Source organism: Propithecus coquereli, unplaced genomic scaffold (genome assembly GCF_000956105.1).
Source record: "Propithecus coquereli isolate 6110/MARCELLA unplaced genomic scaffold, Pcoq_1.0 Scaffold1, whole genome shotgun sequence".
NCBI classification, from domain to species: Eukaryota; Metazoa; Chordata; class Mammalia; order Primates; family Indriidae; genus Propithecus; species Propithecus coquereli.
The window spans coordinates 11,363,220-11,380,341 of NW_012133857.1; the positions used below are offsets into that span (position 1 = coordinate 11,363,220).

The 17,122-nt window shown below is 51.4% G+C and overlaps 1 protein-coding gene across 1 annotated transcript; it reads left to right on the top strand.

Moving 5' to 3' along the window:
* The first annotated feature begins 10,994 nt into the window (after positions 1-10,994).
* Positions 10,995-12,918, top strand: CAMP (cathelicidin antimicrobial peptide). Its single transcript, XM_012651620.1, has 4 exons — positions 10,995-11,210; positions 11,842-11,949; positions 12,093-12,164; positions 12,769-12,918. Exons 1-4 carry the CDS (start codon positions 11,013-11,015, stop codon positions 12,883-12,885), a joined length of 495 nt encoding a protein of 164 aa, XP_012507074.1. The 5' UTR covers positions 10,995-11,012; the 3' UTR covers positions 12,886-12,918.
* The last annotated feature ends 4,204 nt before the right edge of the window (positions 12,919-17,122 follow it).

Genomic DNA, 17,122 nt, shown 5'->3' on the forward strand with positions numbered 1-17,122 from the left:
CCCCAATTTCTGGGGCTGTTTCTAGAGCTTCTTGCAAGCTGGGACTTGCTCAGGGCCAGGAGCCCTACACTTGTGTTGTTAGTCTCAGCCAGCCCTTTTTCTTACGTGACAGCCTCTTGACCACTCTTGGTCTGTTTTATCCCTCTAGGGAATGAGAGGAATGGCCCCTGGTCAGTCTACCATACAGAGACGTTAGCAAGAGAAAACAAAGCAAGTAGTGTAAATATTTTTTTGAAGTTTGAAATAAAGTGTACTGGAGAAATTCGAGGGATTGCTGATCCCCACCATCTCCCCCAACCTTGTGCTAATGTAACAATATTGAGTGTGTGACCCTACACTCATGTGCACTACCACAAGTGAGTGTCCAGCGCTGGACATTCTGGGGGCAGTGAGAGGTGCCTGGCAGACCGAGGTGATGACTTAGGTCAGAGGCAGTAGGCAGTGAATGGAGGCCACTGGGGCAATAGGTTCTGGAATAGGGTGAGGACTTCATTTTCTTGTGAGGTTTCCTGGGGTCCTCCCTCTGGAAGTCAGAGGTCCTAGGTAGCAGCTGAGCCCTCCTTACAGCTTGTGCTGGGTGCTGTGCCCACACAGAATATACTCAGAGGAGAGGAAACGCGATGCTGGGGCTGGCAGGAATGGGAGGTCAGCAAGCTGGACCTGTGCTGTCATTGCCCTGTCCTGGCCTTTCTCAATCGTTGGACTTCTGATAGGTGAGTTGTTCCTAGGGCTCCCTCCTCTTCTGGTTGAGTTAGAGCCTCTTACTCCATCCTGCTGATGGCTGGTTGACAAATGCCCACATTATGCAAGGCGGAAGGGTGTAGGGGCTGGGGGGGCTGCGGTCATGGTTTTTGGGACCTATCCCTTTGTACCCCTGAGCAGTGCCTTCCCCAGAGGGAGTTGGAGCTGGGCCCATTCCAGTCCTCTGAGCCTAAGATCCAGACCCCAAGGCATGCCCCAGGCCTTCTGGGACATTTACATGTTCTTTGTAAAACAGGGCAGATTTGAGGAAATCAGGGTTAATCAGAGTGAAACAGGTTCCTTTTCCGTAGCATTCCTCAGTGCCTTAACAACTTGTGTATTGTAAGTCTTCAAGAAATAGCAAAAGATGGTTTACATACTTCCTTGTATGAGGAACACTTTCACAGAGAATCTTGCATGACCACTGATCCAATGGAACACACTCTAAGAAGTACCCACTTTAAGAAGTACCCACTTAACCCCCATGTTCATTTCACAGAGGAGGAAATGGAAATGCATAGAAGGGAAGGGTCTTGCCCTGGGTTGGCGGTCTCCTGAGCACAGCCTGGGCCTCCCTTCCCCTTGCACACTCAGAGCCTCCCTCAGTGGGTAGGGAGGGGGATGACGCAGGGCTTCTCCTCTTCCTCACCATCAAACCTTTCTATCATCTTCAGAGGCTCTGCTGTGGAGGAGAGTGGGGTAGAGGGAACAAGGCTCTTTCCTGGAAGGACATCCCCACACATTACCAGTGCTTACCTTTTCTCTCTCTCTTTCTTTCTTTCTCTCTCTCTCTCTGTCTCTCTCTTTCTTTCTCTCTCTTTATCTCTCTCTTTCTCTCTCTTTCTGTCTCTCTCTTTTTCTCTCTCTCTTTCTTTCTCTCTCTCTTTCTCTCTCTCTCTTTTTCTCTCTCTCTTTCTTTCTCTCTCTCTCTCTCTTTCTTTCTTTCTTTCTTTCTTGTCTCACTCTGTTACCCAGGCCAGAGTGCCATGGCGTCAGCCTAGCTCACAGCAACCTCAAACTCCTGGAGTCAAGTGATCCTCCTGCCTCAGCCTCCCGAGGAGCTGGGTCTACAGGCGTGTGTCACCACACCTGGCTAATTTTTTCTATTTTTAGTAGAAACGGGATCTCATTCTTGCTGAGGCTGGTCTCAAACTCCTGAGCTCAAGCGATCCCCCTGCCTTGGCCTCCTGGAGTGCTAGGATTACAGGTGTGAGCCACTGCACCCAGCCTTTTTTAAAAATTTTTTAAGAGATAAAAAACATACGGTCTCCTTAAGTTGCCCAGGCTGGTCTCAAACTCCTAGGTTCAAGTGATCATCTGCCTTAACCTCCCAAGTAGTGGGGACTATAGGTGCGTGCCACCATCCCAGCTAATTTTTTTCTATTTTTGGTAGAGATGGGGTCTCACTCTTGTTTAGGCTGATCTCAAACTCCTGACCTCAAGTGATCCTTCAGCCTCAGCCTCCCAGAGTGCTAGGATTACAGACATAAGCCACTGCACCTGGCGTCTATGCACATTCTTATACAAGTTTTTGTGTGGAGGTATGCTTTCATTTCTTTTTTTTCATTTTATTTTTTTTTAAATTCCCCATGTGATAGTATACTTTCATTTCTTGAGGGTAAACACACAGGAGTGCAATTTCTGGGTTTATGGTAAGTGTCAGAGCTTGCCCTTTGCAAAGGCTGCCCTTTTCCCATCATCTGTGGTTAGCTGAAGCCAGGAGAGGATGGGGGAAGCCATAGGAGTCAGATGACCTGGGCCTCAGCCTCATGTCTGTCTTTAGGCAGCTTGGTGACTTGGGCAAGTTGCTTTGTCCTGCTCTGGGTAAGCCTCAGTTTACTCATCTGTGAAAAGGCAGTAGCACCACAGCCCTCCCTGCCTGTCCCGAAGGATGTTCCGTGGATGAAAGGAGATTGGCAAGGAAAGGAGATCTGGAAGCGGCGATGGTCCTGCACTGTGAGGGGTGGAGTGGAGGTCAGGCAGTGCTTATGAGCCAGACATGGTCCTGGGGGAGAGCCTCCCTTTGAGAGTTTTGGTCCCTCTCAAGTTGGTGTGGACATGACATCAGCCAGCTTCTGCGAGACTTGAGAGATTCCTTTTGGCCCTAAACCAAGTGGGCAATAGCTAACATTTCTTGGGTTGTCAAAGGCCACCCTTTTGCCATAAACACCTTTGAATTTGGAGCTGTGAAGGGGGAGACAAATTTTGCAAGGAGGCTAAGGAAAAAAGTATCTCCAGCATTGTCCTTTATGTGGCTATTTAAACTTAAATTAATGAAAATTAAATTAAATTAAGAAATCAGGCTGGGGCGGTGGCTCACGCCTATAATTCTAGCACTCTGGAAAGCCAAAGCAGGAGAATTGCTTGAGGTCAGGAGTTTGAGACCAGCCTGAGCAAGAGTGAGACCCTGTCTCTACTAAAAATAGAAAAATTAGCCGGGTGATGTGGTGAGAGCCTGTAGTCCCAGCTACTCGGGAGGCTGAGGCAGGAGGATCAATTGAGCCCAGGAGTTTGAAGTTGCTGTGAGCTAGGATGACACCATGGTACTCTAGCCTGGGCAACAGAGCGAGACTCTGCCTCAAAAAAAAATTAAAAAATAAAAAACAGGGAAATCAGTTCCTGTTGTACTAGCCACATTTTTTTTTTCTTTAGACGCAGGACCTTGCTTTGTGACCTGGAAAGCCGCATGCTGGAGGAAGGGAAGGCATCCCCCACATCACCACGGTTGCAGTCTGAGAGTCTAGCAGGGGACCCTCCAAGGGATCTAGGGAAGCAGGGGCAACCAAATAGGGCCTGGAAGGATGGCCAGGGCACTCCAGGCAGAAGGCTCAGCAAAGGCAAAGGCACAGACCCAGGAAAACACAGGGAGTGTTTCAGGATTACCAGTAACTATGTGTACTGTTGATTTTTTTCATTTTTTTATTGTGGTAAAATACACATAAAATTTACCATCTTAACCATTTTTAAGTGTACAATTAATTATTTTCTACTCTAATTATCTTGTTTTTCTCCCTTGACTTTGGGGGAAAGGACAAAGGGTCACTGGTCATTGGTGAGACTGGCCAGGGGCAGTGTGTGTACTTCAGGGCCTCAGGGAGAGACTGGAAGATTTCTCTTTGGGCTGGGGGCAGTTAGGGAAGAGGTGGGATTTGGCCTGACCTTAAGAGATGGACTGGGGGCATCCAGGACACCCCGGAGGGGCCAGAGAAGAGGCAAGGTTTAGAGGAAGAAGCCACTATGGTGTATTTGGAAGTTTAAGGCTTTTGTTTGCAGGTGGGCGGAACAGGGAGTGAGGAGGGTGGAGAGGTTGGCTGATAATGGACAACCTTGAATGCCTGGCTAGAGGGCTAAACTTTGCTCCTGGGGTTCTGAGCTGGAGATGTGGCCTGCAGGGGTTCTACTCCCACACTGCCCCCAGCAAGCATGGAGTTGATTAGAATGATTCATAATAACCAAAAAGTGGAAACAACTTGAATGTGCATTCATTGATGAATGAATAAACAAAATGTGGTGTACATAGAATATTATTTGGCTATAAAAGAAATAAAGTATCAATAAATGTCACGTCATGGATGAACCTTGAAAATGTCATGCAAAGTGGAAGAAGCCAGTCGCAAAGGACCAAATATTGTATGATTCTATTTATGTGAAATGTCCAGATTCAGCAAATCCATAGAGACAGAAAGTAGATTAGTGGTTGCCTAGGGCTGGGGCTGGGGCTTAGGGGGAAATGGGGAGTGACTGTTGGGGTTGGGAAAGGTGTTCTTTTTTGGGTGATGAAAATGTTCTAAAATCAACTGTGGTAAAAGTTGCAAAACTCTGTGAATATACTAAAAACTATTGAATTGTATACTTTAAATGGGTGAACTGTATGGTATGTGAACTGTATCTTAATAAAGCCATTACATGAAAAAATAGTGAAACTGGGGGCTGGCATCTATTTCCTAATCCCTGCAGCCACTAGCAATGGACAGGAGTTTGTCCTGACTACAGTCACATTGCCCTGGGGGACTCCCTGGTGGGAGGGCTTGAGGAGCAGGAGGCTGGTCAGGGGGCTGTCTCCTCTCCTAGGGCTGCCCACCTAGGCCCTTCAATTGTCCTGGATAGGCCCAACTGTACCCTTCTCCCACCCTGGCTGCCTCCCCTGGACATGCTCCTCTTTGGCCAGTTCTGCCAGAGCTCAATGCCTGGAGCTGGGGGCAGTGCCATGGGACAGAAGCCTGCTCTCCTACTCCATAAGCCAGTGTCGGGGTTCCCGTGTATGCCTTTCTGTGTTTGTTTGGAGCTGACCCTAATGTAGATGTCAGATCTCTTTGCATCCCAGCCTTTCCTCAACAGTCCTAATTCAGCCCCATTTGGCAAAACCAAAGCCCTGCATTTAGGGTACACCCTTCCCAATTGCCTTATCCAGGTCTACTTGGGGGGGCTCTCATCCCCTTCCTCAGCTCTGATCAAGCCAGCCTCCCTCTCCTGCAGCCCTTCTTGAGGGAAGGGAAACGGATGTCCTGATGTTGGGACATTCTTTTAGCAGCAGCCTCTTGGGCAGTTGCTTGTTTCTGTTGCTCTATGTTGGCCTAATTCTTAACAAATTCTAAGCCTTTTTCACATGTGCAGCCCCTGGGATGCAGGTCCTGGAAAGGACAATTGCTGAAGTTGCACCCTCCATGAATAGCATCAGAAATGGCTGGGCACCTGCCCGGAACTCATTCAGAGACCTTGGCTCAGGTCTCTTCCCATTCAGGGCCTTAGAATCTGCATCTAGAAATAGAGAGGACTGGAATATCCAGGTGGCCCCTGATACACTCTGTGCCCTCAGGATGGAGTGGGGGTAATTCCTGCTGCACATCCCCAGCTCAGAAATGGCACCCAGAGAGGCCTGGCCTCCAAGGCTCTTAGAACCTCACAACACCTGGCTGCAGACTCCTGACCACATCTACAAGGCAAGGGGAACATGTGTTCCCTGCTCATCTTGGGGAACATGGATCCTGTACTGGGAGTTAGAAGACATCATGAGTGGATCCCCACAAGCCATGATTCTGGGGCTCCAAGAAACTGAACCCCATCCTCATGGCAGGCAGAGTGATGCTCCCATAATGAAACCCCACCCAGGGAGGGCCTACTGTGCACCCCACAGAGCTGCTTCCCTATAGGCCTGACATCAGAGGCCTTCCCTAGTCTGCTCCCTACCAAGGGTTGGCCCACCAATCACTGCTCTTTCCCACACAGCAACCCTTTCCTCCGGAGTTGTCAAGTGGGTGGTTCTGAAACGTTTGTAGGAAGACAGCATGCCACAGGACACAGCTGGCCCTAACCACCAAGGGAGTCATGAGGATCCTCCCTCCTCCCAGTCCCCCGCCACTTTTGGCCACACTTTTTTCTCTAACTCAGCATTGTCCAGTAGAATTTTCTGGAATGATGGAGATGTTTTATATCTTAGATGTCACGTGTGACTATTGAGCTCTTGAAATGGGTCTAGTGTGACAGAGGAACTGATTTTCAATTTTATTTAAGTTTAATTAATTTGAATTAAAATTTACATGGCCACATGTGCTTATGGCTACAGTACTGGCCAACGCATTACAGCAGAAATGAGCAAGGTCTGATGAGCAGGGAACAGCGAGGTGAAAGGGCTAGGGGTAGCGGGGAGTCAAAGGAGGAGGCAGAGTCCAGGAGAGTGAGTCTGAGGTCATAAGCACAACGTGAGCAGCAGACAGCCTGGCACACCAACTCTGGCCACTTGGAGGCACAGAAGTGCTGGAGCTGTGTGGGGTTTTTGGAACGCTGACAAGGGGAGAGCTGGAAAGGGGGAAGGGCTCAGGGCAAGGCCACCTAGCAAGAAGCATGAGGTCTTTTCCCCCTCATTGGTAGTAAATGCAGAGTTGGGAAACCTGGATCATGCAATGGGCCCCTGGCCCTGGGTGGGGATTCCTGGACAGGACAGGGTATGATGATCTACAGCCACCTTGGCCTTTACCAGAAGACAATAAGCTGTGGTTTCACATTCCTCCACCCCTACTCAACAGAAGACAGAGGGGGCCTGTGAGTCGGAGCATCTGGCCAATATCCAGATCTTTCCCTTATGGCTGGACAGAGCTGCCACCTCCTTAGGAATCAGTTCAGGAAACAAGGGCATATTTGCCAGAATTTACCCATCACCCATGCTGGGTAGTTTTTCGTTTCACAAATGATTCCTATACTTGGCTGTGGACCTGCTGGCAGCCGCCCTCACCCATCTGGACACTTCTGAGGGCAGAGCCCAGTGCCAGGTCCTGAGAGGGGGCCAAAGAGGAAAGGGGTCCTGTCCCCTAGGGAGTCTGTGAGCTGAAGGGAATGCAGAGTCTTGCCCTTGGGAGTCCCTGTCTGAGGGACAGACAAGATTGTCACTCTTGGGAAGCCCTCGGCCTGGGGAGGAGGTATAGCCCCACTATTGTGAGCTGAGACAAAAGGGATAATCAGGGAGTCCCAGCCTGAGGGGGACCCAGGCCTCCATGACTCTTGTCTGAGAAGACCTGTGGTCCTATCCTAAGGATTAACTAGCCTCAGGATAACACAGCCTGAGACTGAAGGCGGGGTTGGCGAGCTGTCTCCCAGCCTGGTGTTGGTGGGGGGTGCATCTCAGAGGATGCCAGGTAGGGGTGCCATTGGGCCAACTTCCTGGAGAGGCTGACTCTGAGAAAAATGTGACAGGGGCCTGGGGCAGTGGGAGATTTTATTGGTAAGGAGAGGGGGCAAGAGTTCCCCAGCTTTCCTGTGTGCGTATGTATCTGCTGGGGGACAGCTGGGCTAAGGTCATTGCAGAGTAAGGAGACCCAACCCTGATCTCACTCGCTAAAATGCCCTGGGAGTGCAGGACTTCTGTCTCTGAATGTACATCTGACTCCAATGCATTGCTGCCCAGCACAGTTGTGGTTACTTTCCCAATTTTGGCACAAGAAAACTGAGGTTCAGGTATGACTTGCCAGAAGTAAAAGTTGAGCCATCTGTGCTGCCATGGCCATGCTGCTGCACCACCCTTGCTTAGCTGCTTTGCAGAGTTGGAAGTCCACTGGAGCCCACTGGAGGGATGGGCTGTCTGCTCAGGTAGTTTGTGTATGTGTGCTATGTGTCAGGCGTTGCATGCACACTTACTGCTGCTGCAGTCCTCATAGCTCTCCAGGTACACCTCAATGACCCCATTTTATGGCAAAGTGAGGAAAAGGAAGGTTAACATGCCCAAGAACAAAAACTAACAAATGAGCAAGTTGGAATGTCTTACCTTGGATTGCTTCCCTCTTCTTCGTGGAGGATTCACATGGGCATGTGACCTACATGTCCACTTACCAGTGTGGCATAGTGAGATTCTTGCAGTGGTTGGACTTAGGACCCTTTACCTATCCCCCTCACTAGCAGTACAATTTGAGATTCTTTTTTTTTTTTTTTTTGACACAGAGTCTCACTCTTTTGCTCGGGCTAGAGTGAGTGCCGTGGCGTCAGCCTAGCTCACAGCAACCTCACACTCCTGGGCTCAAGCAATCCTACTGCCTCAGCCTCCCGAGTAGCTGGGACTACAGGCATGCACCACCATGCCTGGCTAATTTTTTCTATATATTTTTAGTTGTCTGGTTAATTTCTTTCTATTTTTAGTAGAGACGGGGTCATGCTCTTGCTCAGGCTGGTTTTGAACTCCTGAGCTCAAACAATCCACCCGCCTTGGCCTCCCAGAGTGCTAGGATTACTGGCGTGAGCCACCGCGCCCAGCCCAATTTGAGATTCTGTAATAAAATATTTCACTTAAAACTTAGAGTCCCACCATTAGAGCCTCATTTGTTTTGGGTTGGTCCTATAAAAATGCAAATGAAGGACCCGTGCGGATCATCTTGTGTAAGACCCTCATTTTACAGGATTCTGAGTCCCTCATGACCTGAATCACCCCAGTTTTTTTATCTCCTGGGCACCGTGTTTACTTCTGAAGTATTAACCCAACAGGTCACATTAGTAACAACAAAAACAACAACTCACATGTACTGACCACTTGGGCTCTGGCTGGTTTCACATGGGAGGAGTGTCTCGCACTGGCCGAGGTAAATGTCCCCTTGGGGCAGTGGGGAAGGGGCTCTGAGTGTGCTGGATCTAACCTAGAGGAACACAGGACTGGGCAGGTCTTATGCCCCAATCTAAGGACTAACACTGACGTCTGCTTCTCTCCCAGTTTGGCTTCCTGGAGATCCCGAAGCCAGTAGGAAAGGAGCCAGGAGAGCCCTGAGAGGCCTGATGTCCCTGGGTGGCCCTTTCCCCAATTGCTAGAATGTGCAAGCCCTGCTTGACCAAGAGGCCACTGGAGTAACACCTGGACTGTGAAACTGGATTGCACAGAAGCCCACTTCTCCTTCCTTCTCCCAAGGCCAAGTGTGCAGCCAGCAGCCTTCATCTAGGCTGCCACCTTCCAAGGAGCACTGTTCAAGTCCCAAGTGACCTACAGGCCAGCTGAGGCCAAGAAGTACTCCAGGCCTCATGGCCACACGGCCAGTCCACAGAGGAGCTGGGACCAGAATTTGCCTCATGGCCTCTGGACCCCTCTGTCCCATTGGTCCATTTTCTCTCCCAGCTGTGCTCTCCCTCTCCCAGCACCAGCCACCCCAGCTTGGTGTCTCAGCTGGAGCACTGGACAGGGAGTCACTTGCGGTCAAAGCAGGGGAGAATTCCTGGAGGCTCTGGGAGCAAAGAGGAGGAGATTGCCTGTCTGGTTGGAGGTCAGGGAAAGCTTCACAGGGGAAAGGGTGTGCTAAATGGAGGGATCAGGTGCAGAGTTGGGAGAAAGAGCAGGAGGCTCAGATGAGCCTAAGTGACTGGGGCATAGGTGGGGGCCTGGCGCTTGGGGTGTGCAGGGCTGTGTGAGGGCAACGGGGAGCAACAAGGCTGCAGGCCCTGATGCCAGGCCAGGGGTGTGTGGGCTTCTGAAGGCAGAGGGGTGAAATGGCCAAACCGGTGGTTTGAAGGAGTCCTGGACAATGGTGTGGATGTTGGACCATGGCTTGGGGGAGCCTGAAACCTAGAGAAGGTAGAGTCTGGAGGTTGGGGCAGCACTCCATGGGAGAGAAGATGGTGGCAGGAACCAGGGCAAGGGTAGAGGAGGAGGTCAAGGGGAGAGTCCTCAGGAGGAGGAAGGAGCAGGTGGGGTGCTCCCCAGGCTTTCAGCTCAGGCTCAGCAGAGGCACTCAGCAGAGCAGCAGGTGAGGGGCCTGGTACGGACAACCGGGGGTGTTCATGAGAGTCTTGAACTCAGAGATACAGACCAGGTGGTGCCTGTCCATTATGAAAGGTGTCCTGGGAGGGGATGTCTCCAGGGAGACCTGAGGATTAGGAAGAGAAGCAACCCAGGAGGCACCTCCACAAGCCCTCTACATTAAGAGGTCAGCCCTTGGGGGAGACCAAGAAGGAGCCACCAGGGAGGTAGAAGGGAAAGCAGGAGAGTGGCATCAGGGGAGACTGGGGCAGGAAGGAAAGGGTCACCAGTATCTGTGTCAATAAAGATAGGCCTGAGGTGGCCACTGGACCCAGGGAGGGCTGTCGAGCCTGCAGTGGCCTTGAGCGTGAAGGAAGTGAGAAAGTGTAGATGGCCTTTCCTCAGACTTGGCTGGGGAGAAGCCAGGGCAGAAGGCCACATCTGGAGGGGATGGGGCCATTTCTAAACGGAGAAAGACAGCGGAGAAAGACCCAGAAGAGGAGGATAGATGGAACAGAGCCCCTGAACTAGCTGAGGGCTGGGTCCAGAGAATGGGGTGGTATGGCCTTGGCTGAAGGGGCAACATCTCCCTTGGCTGGGTGAGTCTCTAGGTAGGGGGTGGCTACTGTTATTCATTCATCAGATGTTAACTGAGTGCCCACAGAGTGACAGGCAGTGCCTGGAGCTGGGGATTTAGCAGTGAACACTAAGTCCATCACCCTGATTCTTGAGCAGCAGAAGGATGTAAGATATACACCTGGCTCTCTTCCTCTCTTGTAGGACTCAACCCTCTTGAGCAACTCTGGCTATGACAATCCCCTGTGGGGTCTGGGAGGTATGTCAGGGAGATGGAGAAACCATTTCCTCACCTTGCACACAGGCAGACCTCACTCACTGCCCAGCAAGTCCTGTGAAGCAACAGCAGGGCTGAGGCAAGCCCCGGCTTACACCCTGGCAGGCAGCCAGCCATGGGCTGGGTCAGGAAGGCCCCCGGCTGGGCCTTTGCATCAGGCTCCAGCTGGGCATAAAGGAGGCTCCTGAGGGCTGCGAAGAGACAGACTTGGGGACCATGGAGACCCGCAAGGATGGCTCTTCCCTGGGGCGATGGTCACTGGTGCTGCTGCTGCTGGGCCTGGTGATGCCTCTGGCCACCGCCCAGTACCTCAGCTACCAGGAGGCCGTGCTTCGTGCAGTGGATGGCCTCAACCAGCGATCCTCAGATGCCAACCTCTACCGCCTCCTGGACCTGGACCCGCAGTCCGGGAGGGTGAGCTGGGGGGTGGGCTGCTCTGGCCAGGCTCGGCCACATTGTGACTCCCTTTGCTCCTATTGCAAAGGAAGGCAACTGCCCATTTACGTGTGGTCCCACATTTTCCAGGGAGCTTTCCCAGAGCTGTGTCCCCTCCCAGCATAAGAGCTTCCTCCTTAGAATTCCCTGCTGTGACAGAAGTGCCCCCACTCCCAGCCCAGGCAGGCTGCAGGGACTTCCGGGAGTTCCAGGGACCAAGGTGGGGTCATTGGCTCTAGGGAGTGACTTCCCTTGCTTTAAGTCTTTTCTGTACCCTGTTGCTGCACAACAGGGAAGGGCTCTGCCCAGACCTGAGGTTCCAGTGGACATGTCTTGTCCTCCAGGAAGCCCCCTGATTTCCCTCACTCCCACCCTGAGTGGGAGGTGCTCCTCACTAGAGCTCGTCTGAAGTCCGCTCCTACTCACTTCATGTTTGGGGAGGGCAGGAATGGGCTCCATCCTCCTCCCCTCTGTACCCCAGCACCAAGCCCAATGCCCAGCACACAGTAGGTGCTGTTGAAAGCCTGCTTCCTTGGTGGAGGTTCGGAGAGACAAATCAGAGAAGGCAAGAATGGGCCTGAGCCTGGTCTCCCCTTTTCTCCCCGATTAGGATGGGGAGCCAGACATCCCAAAGCCTGTGCGCTTCACGGTGAAGGAGACAGTGTGCCCCAGAACAACACAGCGGCCACCAGAGCAGTGTGACTTCAAGGAGAATGGGGTGAGGCTGGGGTCTGGGGATGCTAGTGGGTGCCTCCCAGGGGAGCTGAACAAGGGGTCCCTGGGGTACATACCAGCCAATGGGGTGGGGCTGGGAGGTTATGGCAAATGGGTTCAGTTTGACCTCAAGCTTCCCCTTCCCAGCTGGTGAAGCAGTGTGTGGGGACAGTCACCCTGGACCAGGTCAGGGGCTTCTTCGATATCAGGTGTAATGAGGTGAGTGGGCTGTTCTGGGATGCAGGGCAGATAGGAGCGTGGAGTGTGGATCATCCTAAGGACCAACTACCACCCCATCCAGGGCAGAGAAAGCCCCTTCTACCTTGGGCTCTTCCTTCAACCTGAACCCCATCTCCAGGCCTGGCTCCGGAATCCCTTAGAGCAGTGGTTCTCAAAGTGTGGTCCTTACCTGGGAACTTGTTGAAATGCAAATTCTCAGGCCCCGCTAAAACCTACTGAATCCGACACTGGGTGGGGCCCAACAATTTGTATCTTGATGAGTTCTCCAGGGAATTCTGACCCCTACTAAAGTTTGAGAGTCACTGACTTACCATTATGAGCTCTTAGCCCTGTATTCCCAACTCGGCTTTGCTGGGGTGGGACGTGTGACCCTGGGGAACCCCTTGCCACCTCTGGGCCTCAGTTTTCTCATCTTTTTATGGGTGTAGGGATTCAACCACATGCTTCAAAGGTCACAGCCAGAGGGTGAAACGGGGCCTCAAGGCTCCTGGGGTGGGCTAGGAAGGGGGTCCAGGTGGGGAGGGATCTTGGATTGACTCTGGGTACAGCTCCCACAAGGAATATGTTTCTTCCTGGTACACAGCTGCAGGAGACCAAGAGAGCTGCCGGGCTGGGTGGATTCATCCAGAGAAAGCTTGAGAAAATTGGCGAGAGAATCAGGGAATTTTTTCAGAATCTTATACCCAGGCCAGAGTCTTAGTGTCTGCCCTACCATGACTCAGGCTTCTGGACTCTGAAAAATAAACTCATTGGAAGTGAAAGCAACTTCCTCAGTCTTCAATCTCACTTGTCTTGCCTCTTCTCTCTACCGCGACCAAGCCCCTAACTCTGGGAGGCCCTGCGTGAGTGTGAATGTGTGTGCGTGTTTGTGACACAGGGGTGCTTGGGGGCAGCTGTTCCATCCAGGAGTACATGCAGTGAGGCAGCAGGGCCAAGAGGTCCAAGACAGCATCTCCACGCTCAGGGGCCCTCCCCAGGCCCTTTGCACACCTACCACTCCCCTCGGTTGAACCGCTGGCAGAGACTTGAGCTCTACGCTGTGTTCAGCGGCGGTGGGGATGCTGTGGAGCTGTTCCTGCTCATGGAGAGGCGACATTTGAGGGGAGGGCCAGGCATGTTGTTAACACTCACCGAGGCACAGTCTGGTCTCACAGGTGGCTGGCTGACTAGGTACTACTGTTGGCTTGCCAGTACAATTCCCATAAAGTTCCAATTCCTCTTGAAAATCTGGAAATCGCACCATTCCTGGATTTTCCTCTGGCACTGGGGACACATCACTGTTTCTTCAGCTGGGTAGCAGGTTTAAGTTGTGGGCTTGTGTTTAGGGATCATTAAAAATGAGAATCTTGAAGATGCTGACAAACAAACAAAATAAATAAATGAAATGAGAATCTGCCGGGCATGGTGGCATGTGTCTGTAGTCCCAGCTACTCTTCAAGAGTTTGAGGCGGGAGGATGGCTTGAGCCCAGGAGCTCAAGGCTGCAGTGAGCTTTTTTTTTTTTTTTTTTTTTTGAGACAGAGTCTCACTTTGTTGCCCTGGCTAGAGTGAGTGCCGTGGCGTTAGCCTAGCTCACAGCAACCTCAAACTCCTGGGCTCAAGTGATCCTACTGCCTCAGCCTCCCGAGTATCTGGGATTACAGGCATGCACCACCATGCCCGGCTAATTTTTTTCTATATATTTTTAGTTGTCCAATTAATTTCCTTTTATTTTTAGTAGAGACGGATCTCGCTCTTGCTCAGGCTGGTCTCGAACTCCTGAGCTCAAACAATCCACCCGCCTCGGCCTCCCAGAGTGCTAGGATTACAGGCGTGAGCCTGCAGTGAGCTTTGATTGTGCCTGTGAATAGCCACAGCACTCCAGCCTGGGCAACAGAGTAAGACCCTGCATCTAGAACAAAAACAAGAACCCTGCTCAGTGGGGTGAGGAGCTCTAGCTAGGAGAGACTTGCAGGGTGGACATGCAGGTCACAGCTCTGTTTCACTGGTGTTTCAGACACTGCCCATGTCCTGCCCACTTGATATTCTGTAGGTGACTAGAAGCATCTGCAGCCCTTTGCTACGGGGTCAGCCAAGTGGAAGTACTGGGAGTTTGCGCTACAGCGAGCAGCCTCAATCAAGTTTGGGTGGGAGCTGGTGGAAAAATACCTTTTCTTCCTTGCCCCTCAGGCAGGCCCCCTGCCAGGTGGTTTTGCACCTGCGGGAGGTCCCCAGCTGGTTGTGCCCCTGCTGCCCACAGGGGATCTGTTCATGAACACTGCCTCTTCTGACTCATTTGTGCCCTGTCTCACTTCTCTAGTCTCCTGCTGGCACTTTCCGTAGTTGCCTCCCAAATAAACTACTCCTGCTGGAATCCCTAACTTAGATTTGTGTCCGGGCCAACCTAAATGGAGACACAGACACCCTTCTCTGAGACAAACAGGGGGCAGAATCTCACAGAGCATTTACTTTGTTATCTGGCATGCTTGCCTCTTCTTGGGGAGCAGATGTGGCTGATTTCAGGCAGGTTAGAGGAACCTAAGATGCTTCTCATTCTATATTGTCACATTCGTTCTATTGAGGAAACCCAGGGGGATATGTGGAATCAATTGTTAAATTTTCAGGAATTTTTTAAGCTGGATGTTAAACTCTCAGTAGTTTGAAATTGGCCATGCTGGGAGGGAGTATTTATACCATGGAAATCTGCAAATGCTACAAGGCAGCCCCCCCTGCCCTTCAAGCTGGCCACTGCCCAGATGGAGAGAGGGACCACTCACAAGGATAATATGGGTCTGTGCTGATTGCTTCTGTTTCCAGTTTCCTCCCACGATTACCCATCCTGCTACCATGGCAATGTTCCTATTCCCCCAGCCCAGCCTTGCCCTTTGATATGTCACATGGGCACCGGCCAGATATCCCTTGCCATACACCAGGCCGTCAACACACATACCTGACCACTGATACCAGAAAGAGATGGCTGCTTACATCTTTTCCATCTCAACCCTTGATTACAAAGCTGAGTCCCTGGCAGGGAGGTCTGCAGGCCTTGTCAGTGCCCTCTAAAGTGATTGACTAGCAAGAGTGCCTGCTGTTTGACTATTAGACTGGGGAGAGAACACATATTAGACCCTTTCACGAATGGCACTTGAGCATCAGGCATGGCACTCTTGGCTTCTCTATTCTTCTTGCCACCCAGAGTGAAGCTCTGCATGGTGAGTTCCACGGACAAGTGACACCCGCAGTGTGATACGAATGCAAAGGAGTGAAACTTAGCCCAGCATGGGGAAAGGAAGGTGCTCCAGGGAGAGAAAACAGCCTGAGCAAAGGCACAGTGACAGGCGTGGCATGGTGGGGGTGAGGAGTGACACTGTTTAGTCAATATCATGCAAGGGGTGTGGAAGGGGGCAGGGCGGGGTGGGAGTGGAGGGAAGGACAGGCCCAGGTGCTGAAGAGCAAGAGGGAGCAAGCAGTGGTTTTAGCAGGGGGAGATTGGATCCTGTGTCCATCTGAGCCAGATTACCTGGCTTCAAAGTGTGTATGTGTGTAAAATGGGAGGGAGACCAGCAAGGACAGGTCCCCCCCCAGGGCAGTGGCCAAAAGGAGAGGGGGAAGACAGAAGAGAGGGAGGCTGACGGTGTGGGGCTGACTGGGACCTGGGACGAAGTCCTTGTAGAGAGGAAGAGGCAGGTTGATTTCCTGATGGGCTGGATGTTGGCAGCGCTTCCTGAGAGAATGGTTATGGGCTGGGCAGTTTCCTGGTGTGGGTAAGAGACAAAGGTGGGGGAAGATGACAAGTTCAGTTTGAACATATCAGCTCTGAAGTGCCAGTGGGATGTGGACCCTGGCAGGGCATGGGGAGAAGGGCTACTGTAGTAGATGCTGTTAGTGTCCCACCCCAGTTCCCTCTGGGCTGCTGCACCCATGCCACCCAGCTGTTTCTCACAGCAGCCCCCTTCACAGCTTCCTTCGCAGCCTCCCCAGGAGGCGCCCGGGAGGTCATGCTCTTTCTGCCCGCAGCCTGCGGACACTGACTGACTGAGGTGGGATAAAAGCCCAGCCCGTTGCCTAAGGTCAGGACTAAAGAAATGATGCAATTCATGTGGGGTGTATGTGGTTGTGTGTGGAGTGTATGTGACTGTGTGTGAGTATGGGTTGTGTGTGTGTGGGATTACATATGTGGACTGTGGGTGTGGATCTGTGGGTGTAATGGGCATGTGTCAGGGTGTGTCTGGGCATGTGTGTGTTCGGAAGTGCGCGTGGGGGGTGTATTTCTAAAGTGTGGTGGGTGTGTGCTGGGGTATGGCTGTGTGTGTATGTGAGTTGGAAGTGTGTGTATGGGAAGTGTGTACAGTATGTGTATGTGTGTGTAAGTGAGGGTGTGTGGCCAGGGTGTGCGTGTGGGGTATGTGGCTGGGCGCGTGAGTATGTAGGTAAGTTTGTGAGTACAGAATGTCCCGTGTGGTGTGCAGGTTTATATGCGAGTGTAAGGGTGTATATGTGTCAGGGTGGGTAGTTCGTTGTCATCATACTTGTGTGGGTGTTTATGGCAGTGTGTTTGTGTGTAATTTATATAAATAAAATTTTTACACATTCCCTTTTATTCTCTAAAAATTATATTTATACTCATTAAAATACAGTTTAACCAGCATGAACAGAAATAGTGTTTTACTGACTCATTATTCCCAAGGGAAGGGGCAACTGCAGCATGGTCTTAGGAGCAAGAATTTTTTTTTTTTTTAACTGATAGAATTGCAAAGAGAAAGGAGCAGGAATTTAATTGAACAGAAGACCAGAGGGAACTTACAAATAACAGGAATGTAATGTTTATCCAGTTACTGAATGTTGTACCTTTTATTTATTTATTTTTTTTGAGACCAGAGTCTCGCTTTGTTGCCCTGGCTAGAGTGAGTGCCGTGGCGTCAGCCTAGCTCACAGCAACCTCACACTCCTGGGCTCAAG